At 36.5% G+C, this 15,276-nt stretch overlaps 1 protein-coding gene across 4 annotated transcripts in view; it reads right to left on the bottom strand.

The window, feature by feature from the left end:
- LOC129369780 (stromal interaction molecule 1-like) overlaps window positions 1-13,144 on the bottom strand; it is a 30,108-nt gene extending 16,964 nt beyond the window's left edge. For 3 of the 4 annotated variants that reach the window (XM_055045398.1, XM_055045399.1, XM_055045400.1), the window contains exons 1-6: window positions 12,998-13,143; window positions 11,193-11,325; window positions 7,165-7,295; window positions 5,444-5,558; window positions 3,713-3,824; window positions 2,767-2,882 (exon numbers count right to left, since the gene is read on the bottom strand). In XM_055045398.1, the coding sequence (XP_054901373.1) occupies window positions 2,767-2,882; window positions 3,713-3,824; window positions 5,444-5,558; window positions 7,165-7,295; window positions 11,193-11,313 (595 nt within the window). In that variant the 5' untranslated portion in view covers window positions 11,314-11,325; window positions 12,998-13,143. Of the gene's footprint in view, window positions 1-2,766; window positions 2,883-3,712; window positions 3,825-5,443; window positions 5,559-7,164; window positions 7,296-11,192; window positions 11,326-12,997 lie in introns of all 4 variants that reach the window. The other variant, XM_055045397.1, reaches the window with a different exon arrangement.
- Between the last annotated feature and the right edge of the window lie 2,132 nt (window positions 13,145-15,276).

Here is a 15,276-nt window from a genome sequence, read left to right as displayed (position 1 = left end):
TGCATCTGCAGATGTCACCAGACTATGTTGAATCAATAACTGCCCTCTTCAAGTGAATCTCCAGCATGTTTAGTCACAGTAATTAGCTCCAGCTGTCACTGTCTATTTCCTCTGTCTGAGCAAAATGAAGGAGATAATATTTAACTGCAATCCCAGTCAGATATGATCACTACTTGCATTTCCCTTCCATGGAGAGTAAGCATGTAGCTACAGTTGTTATAGCTGGAAACTAGTAAACAGGTCTGAAACCTGGGTGTAGTGATGGAGTCAGATCTGAACCTTCAAAGACACATAAAAATAAGTGTAATGTCATCTTGCTATCACCTAAAGAGCTTTCCCATGACTAATGTTCCAGCAAGATTGAGAGGAACTCATCTGTTATCTTTAATCGTACTGATTAACGCAGCGGTGTTTTCACAGGTCTGCCTAAATCAATTCTCATTAAGGCAGCTCCATCTGATCCAGAATGCTATTGCTCTCAATCAGACTGAAACCAGGAAGATGGAGCACATCACCCAAGTTCTAAAGTATTTACACTGGCTCCCTGGAGCTCAGAGAACTTTAAAAAGTGTCTGTTTCTAAATCACTGAATAGATTAGCACCAAAATACATGAGAGATCTGCTGTTGATGTATCAACCCTCCAGACCAATCAGGTTTTCTGGTGCTGGTCTGCTCTATATCCCCAGAACGAGAACCAAACACTTATTCGTAGACAGAAGTCTGACTGCTTTTAATTAGTACTCTGAATGATCACAAAAAAAAAACAAACAAAAAAAAAAAAACAACATTAAAAGCACTTTGGATTTCAGCAAAAAAGAAAAAAAAAATTACAATTGAGCATCAAGACCTGTTTTGTGAATGTAACTTAAGACAACCACTACTGCTTGTCAGGCAACACTTCCTTTGATTTCCTTGATGTCACCGGTAAAAATTGTCCATTTATGAACTGTAATGGGGGCTGGACACTTTAATCAACTGGCAACTTTCAACAACCATGCTTCCCAGCATGCTTCTGTACCTATCATGAATTACAAACATGCTCACATCAGAGTGGAAAAGAGTAGGTACTCAATGACACTCTGTACAGAGGTGGAGCTTTGTGGCTGACTTAGATCAGTTTCTCAGCTGGTACAAGACAGATGTTTATACTACTCTGAGTAACCTGCCATCTGCCATTACATACAATCAACAACACATGTAAGCCCTATCTAAAAGGTCATTAATGCACAAATCATATTTAACTCACCCGCAACACGAGTGAAAACAACCAGCCCCAGATTTGTTTGGGTTGATCATTACCTAACAGTTACATAACAATCCAGCCCTTCAGCCATAACCTTTTGTTAAATATGTCTTATAATGCTGCTGCTCGCTACAGCTAGTCTGTCAGATGGACTATTTGTGGAAGCTACTTGCTTTGACACGTTGTCAAAGACAGACAGTCCTTGCTAATGTCTTCCTTAAGGTGTTAGGGGGATGTTAGAGGGGTGGGAACACAACCACAATAACACATGCCAGAAACAGACCATTACACACACAGTTCCTGTTCAAGCTTTGTCCAGGGCTGATGCCTGCTTTCTTGAAAGGCTCATTAAATCTTCTTAAAGTTCATTAGGGATTAGATGAGCTCCAACAGTTATTATATAAATCCAAAGATACCATCCTAAGTGATATTTTGCTTTTTTTTTTTTCTTAGCTGAATCATTTAACATTATAATAACAGATTTAAGCTCTAAGCTATAATGGCTCGAAGCACGCCCTGTTCAAAAGGAATAGCAACCTGAACGGTTTTAGTTTGTGAATGCAGAAGTAGAGTGACACCAGAGAGGAAGACAAAGGGGATGAGAATTGTGTTTGCCAATGAGAGTCAACTGGAGCACAGACAGCGAGGTTCATCACACCCTGAAACTCATACAAAGGGTATCACATATCAAAAGACGGGTGGTGCAAGAGATTAAATGATAAGGATGGCTTATAAATACATGGTTGAATCAAATAAAATCAAACATATCTTGAAGAAGCTGTTTAAAGCAGAGAAAAATTGCAATCATGTTTGTAATGCTGGAAAGTTCTTAATAAAAGTTTCAAGTTAATAAAGCCACATTGAGCTGATCACATGATAATTGTAGATTGTCCCAATAGAGTGCTCACAAACCCTCCTCACCCCCCAGTATTTGAAAAATTATCTTTGACTACTGTATTTTCCGAACTATAGCGGGCACCTCAATATAAGTTGTACCTACAATTTCTTTATTTTTTTAAACTGGAAACGCTGCACAGGGCTATAAGCTGCTGGTTCCTCCGCCGCTCTCGGTTTTCATACTTTATAAATCTGCTGGATTTATTAAGGACGCAGCCTCCGTCTCCCAATGCTGAACCATGGACTCAATCATGACAAGTTTATGTGCAGCGGCTCTATTTCCCTCTTGTACTGCCAGATTGATAACCCTCAACTTAAAAGTGGCATCTTTATCGCCGTGTTGCTTCCATGATGAGGGGGTAAGAGTTTGAAGAAATTTCTCCGTCTTGCCTGCTGCTAGCATGTGCTTGTTTTAAATGAAAATCAGCTCTTTCTTCTTTGATTTCCAATTTTGACTTCCAAAGATTCACTTCCTGCTGTAGGATTTGAGAAAAAATCCACAGGAAAGCCGCACCGGGCTATAGGCCAAATGGTTCAAAGCGGGGGGGAAAAGTAGCAGCTTATAGTACGAAAAGTATGGTAGTTAAAAGTACAGATTACAACAAATGACAAGAAAGCTACATACTGAGGGGTGGTCCAAAAAGCACCGTGTCCAAAGCTTTGAGCTGTAGTTTCTGCACATGGCTGCGGTCCAGAATCTTCAGAATGGAGACTGTCAGAGTGGTATTCTTCACAGCTAGCCTGAGAGAGAGCAGACACATCTTTACTGTACAGGAAATAGGAAGAAGGAAGCAAAAGGCATTATCCATTGTCAGCTATGTCAAGTGATTCTACACTACTTCCAAACTCATCCTTTTTTAAAGCAATGATTGTTAAGTAATCAGTAGTTTACAAGTTATTTTTTACAAGTCTAGTCTCCAGTCACCAACATTTGAAATGAACATTTTGGGATCAAATTCATAACAATTGCTGTGTCTCTAACCCTGTATCGCTCCAAATTAAGATTTCAAACTTGTACACTTGATTTCTAAAACTACATGAACACTAAAACGTCTAAAGGCCCCTTTCTAATATTTTGAAAGTGATGAAACGTCATATTTGCCCAATTGGAAATATCAATAGGCATTTATCCTCAAAGAAAATCAGTAGAAATATTCTAAAACTTGGTAATGTTTCATTTCTGGATGAATCAACCAGATAGTCATTGCAGGGACAAAAAAGAAAAAAATAGAAAAAAAAAATATTTATTATGTCCACTCAACAATATGTTGCACTTAATATTGTTTGGAAGCTTTTCTTCTCTTCACTCCAAGCTTGAGAATTTTCAGCAACTGAAACTGTTTTCTAAATTCACATTATAAGACCTTTATTGTTGATTCTACAAAGTAAAGATGTTGAAATTTCAGGTATAAGTGAAAACACAACAACCAAAGCAAGCTGTCAATACATAAAAGTGTTGAACTTCTGAGACTGAAGTGAAGTTTCGAGTCTTTAGGACACAAATTTGTATTGAGTCTAAAATCTAATCTTTGTGATTTAAGCTTGACTCAGCTGGCCTCCTCTAGTCTTACCTTGGCATACTACTTCCATTGAAAGCCAGCTTGCGAAATGCATCCACATACTGAGGTAATTCTACATAGGAGATGAGCCATTCCACCACTTCATCTACTGTCCAATTATACACTGAAAAGAAAAACAATGAGTCAGACGAAGTCGTTCAACTGATCCTGTATTTTATCAAATTAAAGTGTGAAGACAAAAGATGTTCCTGCAACCAAGAATTGAAAAGACATACAGAAAATCTTCAGCTAAAAAAATATTTATTGATGTCTGAGATGCAAGTTTTGGGGATTTTTTTTAATGATGCAGTACTATTATAAGATGAAAAAAAATCATATATCATGGATGACTATGGATAGTAAGAGGAATATAATATGATGGCCTGTTCAGGATAATCAAAACAGATAAAATTTTCCTTGCAACTTCTACACAGAACCAAAAATACCTGCTGTCTGGGCTGACACATTACATTTCAAGGAAATAAAAATAAACCCAGCCCAAAAGCTCCAGAGCATTATCTAGAAACTGCAATGCAGGGTAAGTGAGCATTACAAGCAAAGGAAAGGAGGCTCTGAGCTACATGAGTAAAAGATACAGCAGAGCTCTCTGTACCAGTCAGGAAAGCCAAACTGATAATCTCAAAGAGGAGAGTGGAAGTGGATTTTGTTCTGACAGAGTCAATGATGTCCACTCTGCCACTATCTGCAGCTGATAAGACCACCCGTTCCTTAGTCCACATGAATCTAATCAAGTGCTCTGCTACTTCATTAGGAGAGTGAGATGCTTCACTAGGGTGTGTGAGCTTAGCTGTGAATCTGTTAGGTTATTAAGGAAGATTCCTAAACGTCATTTCCTTAGCTGTGTTTCTACAACAAATGTATGCAAAACTTTGTCGATATTCTGCTAATGTTTGAAGAAACACAATTTTGCAACTGCAGTATTTCTATTGAATAAGAAATGCAATTCAAATTGCATGTTAATAAGTTTGTTCATTAAAAATCATGGCAGTGACTGATGTAAAGCATTACATGAGGTATATTCATATTCCAGCCATGGAATATGAATATCATCAATCCGCCATCAGAGGAGATGTGGGTGTCTTAGTGAAACGTAGTGACAAGTATCTTATATTTGGGAGTGGCATTTTTGTTAACTGTAGTCAGGGACTTTACAGATGAACTATCGATTCAAAACTTTCGAATGACAAACCCAACGTTTAATAAACTGTGTGTAGTTGTGGAGCTCTGGATACAAACTGGTGTGATTGTGAAAAAAGTCTTTCCTTGGCAGTTTTGCAAAAAACACACCTATTTTGATAAAGCTAAAATATTCTAGCCCATGCTCCCGTGCTGAAAATTAGCAGATTTCCACTAAGTGAATTTATTTTCACAATTCCAATTTGTGAATCTTACGGTCAATGGAAACACAAGTACCAATAAAAAACTGTATTAAAGGTCACATAGAGACAATAACAAATAAAACAGATTTTTTTCCCCCAGTCTCTCTTCTGTACACCATCCTGAATCATAGAACACAAGTTTCATCTAAGGACAGATGGTGCTGAAAATTATTCCAAGAGAAACATACAAATTAACTGAATGGTGAGCACTCTAGGAGAAAAAAGAACATAACTTAAAAAAAGGTTTTGGTTCTTAGTTTTGTGCAACTCCAAAAAACAATAGCAATAAGAACAAAAACAGAAAATAAACAAATAAATTTGAAGCACAGCCTTAAAGCAGTACCTGCAGAACCCTTCCAGGCGTTCCACAAGTCCTCCACACTGATGAACTGGTCATCTCCATGGAAACTGTTATGTTTGGCTTTGGGGTCATGGTAGTTAAGATCTTCTCGGAGGAACTGCAGGACGACAAGGATTTTTGGAGCCATTACAAAAAAAGACGTTTTACAACGTAAAAGCACTCTTAAGAATGAGTGAAATAAAAGAATTGGTCAGGGTCGCACCGATATAAAAATGTGACCAAAGCACCCCCACAATCCTGAGTTGCTTCTCTATTATCGTCACCGAATCTTTTTCCCAAAGACTAAAACAATCATACATGCCTACAATAAGAAGCTTGAGCCTAGTTTTCAACAGCAGCATTCTTCTTGCAGTCTCCTGGCATCCGATAAGTTTCTTTTTTTCTTCTTCTCTCCATAATGAACGGACATGCGTGCTGGACAGCCATGCAGTTTGCACTGCCAACCATAATTTCCTATATAGCAATACAATCTCCATGAACACAATTGTTGTGAGTTTTAGGTATCACCTAATGGAAGAGAAGTAAATCAGTTTTTTTTCTGAAGCACCACTTAAATGCAATACAAATGGAAATCTTAGAGGAATGGTTTGGGACATTCTCCTGTACACACATTCTCTTAGTTTTCTGACACACATTTCACTTGAATGCATAACGTCACACAGCTCAATCACCTCAAACTAACTGTTGAAGATGACTGTACTCCTGTGTCTCTGCAGCCACCAGATACTAATGTAACGGAGCCTCTTGGGGATGCAGAGAAGCAGGAAGCTGCCATCATGATGGCACTGGCAACAAATATGCAGCAACTGCATGGTGTCATCATGACAATGTGGACCAAAATATTTCAGGAATGTTTCCAACACGTTCTGGTGCGGTTAGAAACTCAATACTAGCAAAATGCACTAAAAAAGATGACTAGAAAGTCTATGTTATTTATTTACTCCTAATACGTTTTTGCTTTATAACAACTAAATTCATAGCATTCCTTTGATTTACTCTGATCCTGTCATGTAATGTTCAAGTTCATTTTACTGCAACTTTAATTTTACTCCAAAAATTGTTTTTTTGGAAAGAAAATTGGATCTAAAATTGATCATTTTATTTCACCAACTTATAAACACAACCACTTTAAAACCCACTAGAACAGTAGTTACCACCTGACTGGCTCCACAGCCTCACTAATGAATGTTCACTAGACTGTAGGCCAAACCACCCACTGAACCACCGACACTCTTTTTAAAATGAGCCCCACATAGCACTCCCACTGCAGTGAAGCCAACAGAGGTGAAAGACAGTAATAAGGACTGATGCTGTTCCTTCTTGATAACATGATGTAGAAATATTTTATGACTGTTTTGTGATTGTAAGATCACTGTGCAACAGAAAATAAATTCACTTCAAGCAATATGATCAAGATCTTCAATCTGTTCTTAAAATCCAGCTTCCTTAATATTGATTTTAAAAAAAAGCATTGGTTCCAGATTATTCCACTTATAATAAGAGAGCTTGAGCCTTGGGGAAATAAGCTTATTTCATCTATAGTAAGTGAAATAAGACATCTTCCTCCTTGTTGAAAATGAAAACAATCTCGCTGAAAAGTTATTTCTAAGTTAGATTTAACTTAGTCTAAGTGTACTGAGATATTTGCACTAGAAGCCAGACAAAAAAAAAGTGGTAAGATTTTTGCAGTATTGAGTACTTACACCATCAGTCTCTACTACATCAACGTTGCCGTTTGCATCATCATCCATCTGCTTATGGATATTACAGATGGCCTCAAAGGTGAGAACGGCGTTGTGGTCTTTGCATAGTGGTTCATCGATACGACAAAAATCTGAAGGAAAAAGAAGATTCAACATCAGACATTGGGTTGCACTCTTCCTCCAGGCCTATACTTTCATCTGAAAAGAGAACTTTTGACCCCTGAAGAGCCACCCAGATAAGGTGTGTGTAGAGTTCCTGGTTCAGGAGTAGCTTGATGCAAGGAATATAACAGTAATTCTCCATGTCTTTTATACACACTTATATGCAGAGGCTCTGCAGAAACAGCCATCATCCATAGTGGTAAAGAAAAAACATTTAAGGCTCTTAAACATGTTTTCTTTATAAACCCTCAAACGGCTGCGTTTATCACATTTACTTATGTATGTTTTTCCCCCACTTTTTCCTTACATTTAACTTTCCATTGGCTTAAAATTAACAAATAATATGCAAGATGCACTTATGCACTTTTTTTACTTACTTTTTGGCACTGAATAGAAATACTGAAATAAATTAATTTTAAATTACATTCTAAATTATAGATTAGGATCCAGACAAACCGAATATAAAAAAAATGTTTTGTACACCATTCATAGAGTATCCCGTCTCTTTGTTTTAAAACAATACATAATTCCACCAGTTTTAATATTTTTTTAACTTTGGAAAAATGCCAGAAACATCCCCAAAGAGGCTCTATTCTGCTAAAATAACTAAGGACTAAATTCCTTGGCTGAAGAGAAAGTATTGTTTATACAAGGCATTTCAGTCAAAGTCTCTGTGCTACAAAGAAACTAAGCATTGTCTGAATGCAACTGCCAGAAATAGCTGCAAACGAATCACTGTCGGATCTAAAATAGCCGTTGTTTAAATGTTTGGGACTTTAATAATCGAGTTTATTTATGAAAATAGAAGTTAAAGGCATCGAGGGAAAGGTTTCTGTGGGCAGAAGTTTTTAATTACCGCTGGATAATTCTCATAATTCTATGATTAGCCCCTCAACCCTCAGTGTCTTTGTGGTTCTTCCTGTGTTATTAGAAATCTTGAACCATCGATCTGAGAGGGAAAAAAATACATTTAGGCTCTTTCACAAAGACTCTTAGGTGTCGTTTGTTATGACAATGCACATTACAAAATGTTCCAATTATTGAGAACATTTTTGCATTCTCATAATGGCATTATAGTACATTGCAGTGCAATTCGAGATTTCTTTTGTTCTTACTTTTTTGATTACTTAAATGCTTCACGGAAAATTATTTTTAACATTAGTAAAAGAAAACTAACGTAAAAACAAAAATGTTGTTTCCAAATAGTGATTTTATTTACTGAAGGAAAAAAAAAAGTCTTCCAAACTAACCTGATCCTGTGGACATGTTGCATGTTATTGTTACATAAGGAAACTAATAAGGAGCCTATTTTTTACGTGGCATCCATAATCACACTGCTATGGCAGAACAATTCCATTAACAAAATGAAATCTGGAGATGTAGGTATTATTAACTTAGTGCAGCAAAGGGGTTAATACTACAGACAAACTGTTGAAGAGTAACTCAAACCCATTCATATTTTTTCTTTGACTCTCAAACCTGTTTCTGTAGAAACTGACTGACAACAGTTCCACTTATACATCAGAATTCAGCAGCAAAAACACACAAACATTTCCCTTCCAAAGACCAGAATAAGGTTCACCACTATTGCATGTTTTCTTTACTTTTTACTCGCTGATGTTAATTGGACCTCTGAGCTTTAGAAATGGCTGTGTAAGGTAATTTTAGACAAAAAAATTGTCACTATATCAATATTAGTTTTCCACTTGTTGCTGCATTTGTTTTGATCAGGACAGGATGTTCTGCTTTTGAGATCATTTTTATCCAACTTTATGCTGACAGGCACATTCTGTCTCAGAGATGTATTGATTCTAAAAGTAGGAATCAGGCATGGATATGCTTAGAGAAACAGACATTAACAAAAGTAATTATTGGTATTACAAGGGGGAAAATGCTTTTCCATTTAGAGTCAGGTTAGTCTTGTCACCTTATAACTTCTAAAGGTTTTTCTTTGTCAACAGGTGACCCTTGAAAAAAGGATGGATGTTTTTTTCCTAAGTAAATAAACCACTGTACACTAAAATGAGTTTGATTAAAACATTTAAGTGGGATGAAAATTATGAAAACTTTAAAAATCTGTAAGCGAGCAAAAACGTTTTCATACACAAAATATAGTTTACATAATATTACGAGTTTATAATGACAAATGGCTGCTTTCATCTTTGATTTGAACATTTTTATTTTGGTTAATATTTATTTGTACTTTTAAGAATCATGTTAGTAACATTTCCCAAACATCCTTGAACAAGGATGGGAAGGTCAGGGTCAATGAGGAGAGCGGCCTTGTCAGTGAGAAATGATGGTTTAGATACACACACAGCACCGATTCAGCTTCAGCAGTGACCATATACTTCTGCAAAAACATCTTCAAGGAGAGTTCTTCATTGCAATACTGCAGTTTATGATATTACATTTGAACACAACATTTTCCCTGATAACCGTTACTTTTAAACTCTTTTGAAAGAATCTTGCATCATTATGCCGTCACCTTGCTCAAAATAAATCTAACTTCCCCTTAGGTTTGTATTTGCCTGAGACAAGAGCTCCAGAAAGTCCCTTATCCTGGTTGTTTGTAAGTTTTTTGTTTCTCATAATTCTGCATAAAAAGCTTGATCAGTGTTTATTTAAATAAACAGTAATAAAAGTATGCAAAACAAAGTTTTATGTCTTTGAAATCAACATGTTTTGACAAAAGTTGAACAGAGAGCAAACAGTCTAAAATGTGTCATTGACTATTCCACTGAGAACACACCGGAAAACAGGACCAACTACATTTTCTTGTCGTTTATTGTGCCTTAAGTAAAACCACTCATCCAGAACAAAGAAGTTCACTTCCGTGTAGTGAAAAGTTAATTTTTGAGCCACAGCATGCAAGCTTTTCAGCCCCAGTAAACCTGCAAAACCACATACCGCAGAGGAAAAGACATCCTCTCTAACAGAGACTGAAAGCCTGGGAAAAAATAAAAAATAAAAAAAAAGGCCACCACCTGCAAAAGTCTCACACATGTAACCAGGTCTTTCTTCTCATTTGGTTTGCAAACATCCAGAGACACTAGATAAGGTATTTACATACCGGTTGGTCAGCTTTTTTTTGTAAGAGCTCAAGTTGCGAAAACTATTCTGTGTGCCTGCGTGGCGAGCAGCACACTGTTTGCCACCTGATAATGGCGATTACCGTAGACAATTCAGGATACATTTAGGACACTTGAACCTTTTCTTTTAAGATTGAAAACACATTTTCTCACAATAAGCCTGGTGAGATGATCAGTAACAGGTCTTTAGATACACTTCAGCTGGTGTGCAAGTGATGTGAACAAAATGTCAGAACATTTCTCACTCTAACCGTCTGCTCAGCAACAGTGAAAAAGGCCACAACCAAACGAGTTAGCGACGTGTGCAAACACGTAGTATAAAATCCTTATGGGCAACAGAAGCACAAGTCAGCACATTAAAAACCCAAATCAACACAAACTTCATATTTTACAGCTGACAGATCAAGAGTTTCTGTTGTTTAAACAAAGTTTCTTTATGGGCTCAGGCACGTTCAGAGATAAAAGACAAACCTGGGTTACAGAGTTCCTAATTTTCAAAAAAAAAAAAAAACTGTGCTACGCTATCAGTTTGCATGGCTTTGATGCCGTTTTATCTCGTCTACATGAGCTTAATTCTGTTGGGTTTGACTTGGTGCTTTGCTCTTCGCTGGAGGACAGGGCTTAATGGCAAATGCCAGCTGTACTATTCTCAGCACAGCCACATTTAGTGCCTGCACAATCACAAAGATGTAGCACAAACTATAACACTGTAGCACTCTATGGTGTGTGAGTGTCGGCTTACAAAAGATTCAAACGTGACGAATACACACTCACCTGACAGGCCGTTTTCACCATTCTGACTCTCTGGTGAAGAGAAACTTTGTTTTTCAGATGTACTCTCTCCAATTAGGCACAAACAAAATATCCACAAGGTCACGGATTTGTGAAGCTCCATGTCTGCTGCGTGCTGTCAGAAAAAGAAGATTCTTGTGAAAATCGTGACAATAGTAGAGTAAAAAAAACATTTCAGCATATGCTGAGCAGCTCAAGCATGTTATCATGGGTTTTTTTTCCACTTCACACCTTAGCAGTTTTGGTCTTGTCGTACTTGACTTTTTTTTTTTTTTTTTTTTTTTTTTTTTTTTTTTTTTTTAGTACAACATCATGTAATTCACAAGACATTTTGAAATGACAAGGTATTTTGTACTTATTTTGACAACCAGAGTGTAAAGCATGTTTTACATTCTACTGCACGAAAATGTGGCAATATGTCTTCAATATATTTTTATACACAGCAGAAGATCTACTCAGACTCTTTCGGTGGGATAAGAAGTTCTAATCTGTCAAATGGCCAAAGTGGTGAATACAATCAAATAAAGAGAATAGGGCATAACACAAAGCTTCTATTTACTGGATGCAAATTAATTTAATGGTACATAAGATCTCCACAAAATGTGAGCAAAAAAGGCTTATTGATCAGACATAGAAATACAACCTATTATGGGTTTCAAGCAACTCTCACAAGAATTAATTTAAAAACAGAAAACAGTGAAAAAACAGGTAAGTACACTCCATTGCACACTTAAAAAAGCAGATACCATGAGCTGTCTGAAGAAAATAACCCAACAGAAATAAAGGATATAATAAATTATATAATTGAGTTTTGTTGTGCAACAACACATTTCTTCAGTGTCACTGTAGTGCTGGTAGCTTGGCTGTCATACAGGAAGTCACTCAAAATTTTATCGTCCTGGCGTGAAGCGAGGTCTTTCAATAATAAATAAATAAATTGACACAGAAAAAAATTTGTTCCTAAACAGAACAGTTGTTGTAATTAGTTCCACTTTGAAGACATTTTTCAAGAGAGTTGGTCTAAAGTGAAGCTTTAATCTGACGGTTCCAATTTTCAATGAAATATCGATTCATATATTATAATGAAGTCAACAACTAAACCAACAGGAAAACTCACGAGAAGTAAGCGTGATCTCAATATGATAAGGTGATCAAACTGTTATGCAACACTGAGATCTATACTAAAACGTATTTGACCAAAGTTTGTACTCGTATGTAACTGATGCCAGTTTATCAACAAAACAAAAAACACAGCACGAAAATTAATCTGTGAAAGTATTTTTTACGTGTTTTGTGGCGCAAACACATTTCTTCAGTGTCACTGTAGTCCCGTTAGCTTGGCTGTCATTCAGGAAGTCACTCAACACTTTTATCTGCAGCGGACTTTTCCTGACGTGAAGCGCTGTCTTTCAAAAATACCTTACCTCAAGAGGGAAATGAGGCTGCAAAGTGACAGCAGCCTGCACCTTCTCGCTGGGTGTCTGTCAAGGCATCGGCAGGCTAGCTAGCTCAACAACTCGGGTAACGGGGAAAATACAAAATATCTTAATACGAAAAGAACGCCTTTGTTAGGCTTACGCCCTAAACCATTATCCTCTAGGTCTTTTCTTTATAAATTTATAACGGCGTCGACATGCTGCATTTTTCTGAGGATGTATAATAGCCACAGGTGACGTGTAGCTAACCACGAACGTTAACAAGAGGAGGAGCAACTATAGTTTCAGCTTGGCTAATATATACTGCTAAAACAAGACCATGTTTATAACAAAAATGCGAATAAAAGTTACCTGTCGTGTATTACAGTCAACAAATAGTGTTATTTCAGCTCAATAGCAACATTGCAGCTGATGTCTGGTCCCGCGGAGTAGAAGAGCAACGTTACTCCACCTCCTGGTTGAGCTCTCGGTCTTCAGACAGCCTACAGACTGAACCAAAAAAGCCGCAGCACGCTCGTCTTGTTCTGCGGAGAGGAAAACCGTGTAACGACCTACGTTGCCCCTTAGCGGCTGGAGTGTGTAAACGACATCGCTCCATGCATGGGCAGAGAAAGTGAGCCATCTAGTGGACACGATGAAGCGTTGCACAACCATTCGAGCAAAAGTAACAGTTTTCGGCATCCAGTCACCAGTGAAGGATGAGACTTTACTGATGAATGTTTAGGTTTAACAGGCAATAAAACTTAGACTCACATTGAGAAAAAGCTATACATTTATATTTGTGAAATAAAGTTTACAACTTAAGATAATGATTTTAGTCACACAATTTTAATTCAGCCCAGAAGAGGTAAATAATGAAAACACGGTAGGAGAGGCTGTAGAAAAGGAGCAAGATGGAGAAACTGAGGAGAAAACCCCAGGAGAGGAGCTCAGCAAGTCTGCACACTCTGAAGACAAACATGAACCATTTGTGTTGAAATATGTAGAAGTGGCTGCTTTCTCTCATTTCATAATTTAATGTGGTAATCAAGAAATGTTTCATTCATGGACTTCAAGTTGCAAGTAAACAGATGATGAAATGAATCACATTTTAAGTAAACATTTGATATCTAAAATGTTTCAGGTAATGAACATATACATTTTTAAATAAACATTTTATGTGATTAAAGTAAACGATTATTTAACCAGACATGTTATAGAAAACATTTAACAATCAAACCAGATGAAAGAGCCCATCTTTAAACATTTAATGTGTATTTAAACAGTTCAGAGTAAACAATAAATGATATGAAATTGATCACAATTTAAGTAAGTATTTGTTGCCTTTAACATATTTCAGGTATGAAGTGAACATGCAATGAAATAGATCCTGTCCTAGAATTTGATGTAATCGAATATTACAGGTAACAAATGTGATGATCATCTGAGGTAATACATTTTAAGAACATTTTTGAAAAATATTTTTAAAATATAAAATTAGTTAAAAAATAATTAAGGGGTCAAATGTAATAAATATGAGTGTGCTTCATCTATACAGTAGAACAATTTCACACTGATTTTGAGTCAATGCGGCACATGATTTGGAAGCTATTGAAGAAAGCATAATTAATATTAAAATTATTCAAAATGTTGAATATATTAGGAGACTTAGAATTTTAATAGATGATAGTGTGCCTCGTGTAACAACATGAATTATCACTTTTTGTATCAGTTGGTCTCAAGGCAAGGCGTTTATTTACAGGAGTGTTTGACAGAGCAGTGGGCCCCAACCTTTTCATCACTGTGGATCTTCTATTTGTTTAGTCCAAGCATTTGTATTAATTTTTTTGCTAAATATGAAATTTTTGAGATTTCATCAACTGATTAAAAAAAGGGTAATATTTCTACATTATTTTACTAGGAAGAATCCAGCTCCTCATCTCAAAATAACCAAATTCTAAAAGAAAACTAATCTAATTTTATTTATTAAATTGTACTTTTTCAGTATGTTATATACAATGTTTTTGAAGGCGATTGTGTTTGTTTAAGAATGATAAAAGATGAAATATTCTAATATGCTGAATGAGTGAGGAAAACATGAAAACTGACAAAGCTGGAGAAGATTATTATTATTTAATCTTATGTCTTGCATTTTGAGTGTTTCTCTTCACTATTCTTGTGGTGTTTTTCTGTTTTCCACATAATCTTTTCTGCTCTTATTCTATCCAGACGTTTCTGCCTGATCATGTGGCTGATGGCTCTTCAGACCAAAGAGGGTTTTCACATCCAGAGATGAGGTCATGTTTGTGGACTTCCTGACTAGAGTTCACTCATCTCAAACACACACCGTGTCCTTACATATCAACTACATAACTTTACACACACCTCAGGTTTTTATGGACACTTATGTGTCCATTCGTGTACAACATTCACATGTGGACAACATTGTTGGCATCTTCTGTTAAAGGCTGAAAAACCCACAGCGTCACTAAAACAACCTGAAACTGTGGCTGGGATTTACCACAGAGACCTTTGGACAGATGAGACTAAATGTCCATCAGCTCTATGATCACTGACACAAAAATGCTAATAAGTTTGAACCACCATCATTTTAATTGAGCCACAATCTAAATCAATTTGTCAATAAACAA

The sequence above is a fragment of the Poeciliopsis prolifica genome, unplaced genomic scaffold, assembly GCF_027474105.1.
Source record: "Poeciliopsis prolifica strain line A6 unplaced genomic scaffold, Auburn_PproV2 SCAFFOLD022, whole genome shotgun sequence".
Classification (NCBI taxonomy): Eukaryota; Metazoa; Chordata; class Actinopteri; order Cyprinodontiformes; family Poeciliidae; genus Poeciliopsis; species Poeciliopsis prolifica.
The sequence above is the reverse complement of the archived record's forward strand: the minus strand, read 5'-3'. Positions and strand labels throughout refer to the sequence as shown.